This window comes from Fukomys damarensis, unplaced genomic scaffold, assembly GCF_012274545.1.
Source record: "Fukomys damarensis isolate Sample0158 unplaced genomic scaffold, DMR_v1.0_HiC HiC_scaffold_20, whole genome shotgun sequence".
Taxonomy (NCBI): domain Eukaryota; kingdom Metazoa; phylum Chordata; class Mammalia; order Rodentia; family Bathyergidae; genus Fukomys; species Fukomys damarensis.
In genome coordinates, this window is record NW_022900932.1 from 914,791 (window position 1) to 918,840 (window position 4,050).

General features: G+C 50.3%; 1 protein-coding gene across 1 annotated transcript in view; it reads right to left on the minus strand.

The window, feature by feature from the left end:
• The window catches only part of LOC104852337 (saoe class I histocompatibility antigen, A alpha chain), a 7,594-nt gene that overhangs the window by 795 nt on the left and 2,749 nt on the right, over positions 1-4,050 (minus strand). The window contains exon 6 of the mRNA XM_010609919.3: positions 72-234. Within this exon, the coding sequence (XP_010608221.1) occupies positions 72-234 (163 nt within the window). The remainder of the gene's footprint in view (positions 1-71; positions 235-4,050) is intronic.

Below are 4,050 nucleotides of genomic sequence, written 5' to 3' on the forward strand. Positions count from 1 at the left end.
CGCCCCTGAAGCCGCCTCTCCCGGGTCACAGCGCAGAAGGAGCTCGGCCTGGGCCGCGGTGCTAACCGCACCGGTGTGAGACCTAGGGCCTTACTTCCACTCCGAGGAGCTTGAACGGCCGAAAGGGCCTCCAAGATGCTGGGCCCATAGCCCAGCGATTGCTCCAGGAGCTTGACGAGCAGCGAGAATCGCCCAGGAAGGAACACACCGCGCCGGACAAGTTGGAAAACAGACCTGTATTAGTCTGGCCAGACGCCACTCCCGGAGCCAACTACCTCTGAGAGGCACATGCTCAGGGGCCGAGGTTGCTTTATAGGGTTTTTCTAAACAAAAAAAGTTCAAACATAGGTCGGGGCTTTATCACAACTGCAAGGGAGAGAAACTCCAGATACCTTTGCTTATCTTACACTTGTTTTGAGAGTTAGTGTTTTATGCTCACCTGTAACATCCCATCTGTTCCCGGGCAGGCTTATTAATCAAGTTAGCCCTTAGCACAAGAAGGTTTTTGCAGTTTAACCAGTTTTCCCGGTGGTTTGATAAGGGCGGGGAAACAATAATCTCTGGAGTCATCAGCGACCAACAAGGAGTCACTTTAGCTTAGTCAGGTCTCACACAGGCTGCACCTTCGCCCCAAGCCGACTCCCAGAGCCCGGGCCGCTCCGCGTTATGACCTGTAGGGGGCGCAGCGGGTCCGCCCTGAGTGGCCAGGCCTCTAGGACCAGGGAAGGGCTGTGTCCCGCACACCGAGGGATTGGAAAGGGCGGTGTGTGCCGCCACGGGCTCCTGGGTTTGACTCCCAGGGCAGCGATCTGTGCCTCCAGACCGGTGTGCTTTAGAGTCATCTGCACTGTACAGCCCTGAGTGTGTGTGAGGCCAGGGCTTGGCCTCCGTACTGTGGGGCCCCCTTCTCCACCGAGCAGAGATCCAAGACCAACAGTGGTCCTGAGTCCCGGCCTAGTAACAAACCTATCTCGACTAGGTGACTCTGTGCTTTTCTGTAATATAAATAAATATATATTTGTAATTACTTTGTATACACCTATGATAAAGTAACTTATTTACTAAGCAGAATATGAAACCTATAGATTGACTAGTACTAAAATTGAACAATATAAACCATATATTGTAATAAAAGATATGTGAACTGTGATCTCTCTCTAACTCTCTGAAAACAGGACATACATGGAACAGAAGAGAGGATGCAGAGAAAACAGAAGGTACTTTCAGTTATATGATCTTTGACAAGGGCCAAAAACATATGCTGGAGGAAACTAGGCACTGTGGTGATGCCTGTAATCCCAGCATTGGTGAGGCTGAGGCAGGAGGATCGCTGTGAGCTCGAGGCCAGCCTTGACTCCATGATGAGTTTAAAGCCAGCCTCAACCTGAACTACAAAATGAGATGTGCACATGAGTCTTGACCCATATATCTTACCATGTGCTGAGACAAAATCAATATGGGCCACAGATCTAAATGTAACAGAAACACTTCATGTGCTGGAAGATAAAACAGGTAAAACTCTTCAAAACATAGATGCAGGCAGGGATAATTTTAAAACAACCTCAATTGCACAAGAGATAACGAGGATAATCAGCTAATGGGATCACATCCAGGTAAAAGGCTTCTGCACAGCAAAGGAAGGTAATGAAGAGAGTGAAGTGACAGACTGTGGAAGGGAAAATGTTCGCAGCTCTTCTGGGGACAGGGGTCTGACATCAGGTGTAAAGAATCAAAAGAATTAGACCCCAGGGCCAGAGATTTAGCTCAGCACTTCGGTGGCTGGCCTTGCAAGTACAAGGACCCCAGTTCAATCCCCGGTACCAAAAAATAAGCAAATAAATAAAACAAAAAAGCCCTTACATATGAATGAAATGCATCAACTACGCCTATGGAAAAGTGGTCATATAGAATCATAGCCCAAAGTGAGTAACACTGAGCTTGAATTAGAAAAATTAAGATTCTAAATAAATTCCTAGAGAGTGTTACAATCAAGGGGGTCAATGGAAATTTTTCTCTACATTCAAGCTGATCATTAACAGACTACTAACTCTGAATTGGAAAGATAAGGTGAGAACAGTAGAGCTACACTTTTCCTATGCACAGTAACACAAATAAGATGAGAACAGTAGAGCTACACTTTTCCTAGGCACAGTCACACACAGTATCCACCCCAACCCTACAATTTTTTAAAATTTGGAAATGAAAAGAATCCAAATATACACAGCCACTACCACCAGAAAGGTGTGAGGGAGACAGAAAAGAATAGCAAGTTGAATCAAAGATCTAACTCACCTGTCCTGCTTCCTTGTCCACACCTCTGCCCACACACGGGCATCCACCCGCACGCACAACCGCAGTTCCTGCCCCTCAGTGGCTGCTCAGAGACTCCCGTCTTTATTCCGGGTCTCAGGCCAGGCGCTGCCCCGTGAGCTCTCACCCTGAGGTCAGGGCCCCCTGGGCTTTTCTCACAGGTGCTGCCTCCCTCCCTGCTCCCTCCCAGGCAGCCTTCTGCACTGCACAGAGCACCTTCATTTCCCCGTGTAGGAAAACATTTCGAGTCGATGGATCCTGTTTTCCAAGTATTAATCTACATTAGACTCTCCCTATGTGTCTTTAAGCTCCCACTGGAGCCAGGGCTTGGATGACCAGAGCTCCAGGCAGAGAGGGGTGGGTGAGCAGAGCAGGAAATGAGTGATCTAGGATGAGGAGTATGGGCTCCCTCCCGTGCTAATCCTGGAATGCAGAATTGGAGTTAAAAGATTGACAAAGGCAGAAAGACAGGCGTGGAAACAGCTCTAAAAGGACAGAGGAGAAAAACCAAAGAGGAGGGAGGATCTGATGTGTAAGCAGTCACTGGCCTTCTGGGGACAGTGACAGCATGAACACCTGGCACATTCAGAGACAGGGACACATGAAAGAGAAGGAAATCAGACCCCTGGGAGAGCCGGGCCAACACCATGGCCTGTGGAAACCAAGAACCAGGAAATAAACACGGAGGGTGGGGTGAGGCCACAGCCAGGCTGACCAGGCCACAGGAAGCCAGCGCTGTCCATGGTCTGGGACACAGAACAAGGTCCTGCAGGAGTCTAAGTCCCCAGGTCACACAGGGACAAGGCTCTGCTGGAGGGACAAGGACAGGGGAGCAGAGATGACCCCGCAGAGGGACCAGGTTAGAGCCCAGCCAGCACCGAACGCCAACCTTGGCTCCTCCTCGCAGCCTTCCGTCCCCACCTCAGAGACTCAGCACAGCACAGTGAGGGAGGTTCTCAGAGCTCCCTCTGCCTCTGCCCCAACTGTAGGAACCACCTGTAATTAACCAGCAGCCCTTCTGTCAGGAATCTGAGGAACACAAGTTTACATTCAGTCTTCCTTTCCATGTCCGTGTGGATTTCCAAGAGAAGCTAAAAGGAACGTCGGACTCTGAGCTGAGAGAGTGTCACTGGTGCAAGCATGAATCGGACAAGGCCAGCGTGGGCGGTACATGCATTTATTAGGGTCGCGTACAGAGCAGGGGCATGTGGGGATCCCAGCAGTGCTGAGGTCACCAACCCCAGTGCTCAGCAAATGGTTTTAGGACTTTAATTAAAACAAGGGTGGGATAAAGCAGGAAGCATCCTGGAAAAAGCTGTGTCTGCTCCACTCCGTTTGTATCTTCATCAGGAAACTCTGCTGTCTTCGTGAAGCACTGGGGGCAGGGGCTTGGGCTGCAGCCTGGCACAGCCTCAGCTCTAGGGCACCAGCAGGACATGGAGATACAGCCGGGCCTGGCTGTGCTGGCCTGTGAGCCAGGTGGGAGGCTGAAACAGGAGGATCACTGAGAGTCCAAGGGCAACCTTGCTACATAGTGAGCTCAAGGCCACCTCAACTGCATAGTGAGACCCAGTGTCAAAGAACAAAACAAACAACAAAGATGGTGTTACTTTGGTTTTGGAGAACAATTCTCACTACAGCAGGAAAGTAAGAAGCAGCTTAGGGCACCTGATGCTGACACAGGGAGGGAGGTCAGCCCTGCCTGTGCTGAAACAGGAGAGTTGGGCAGGAAGGGAACCC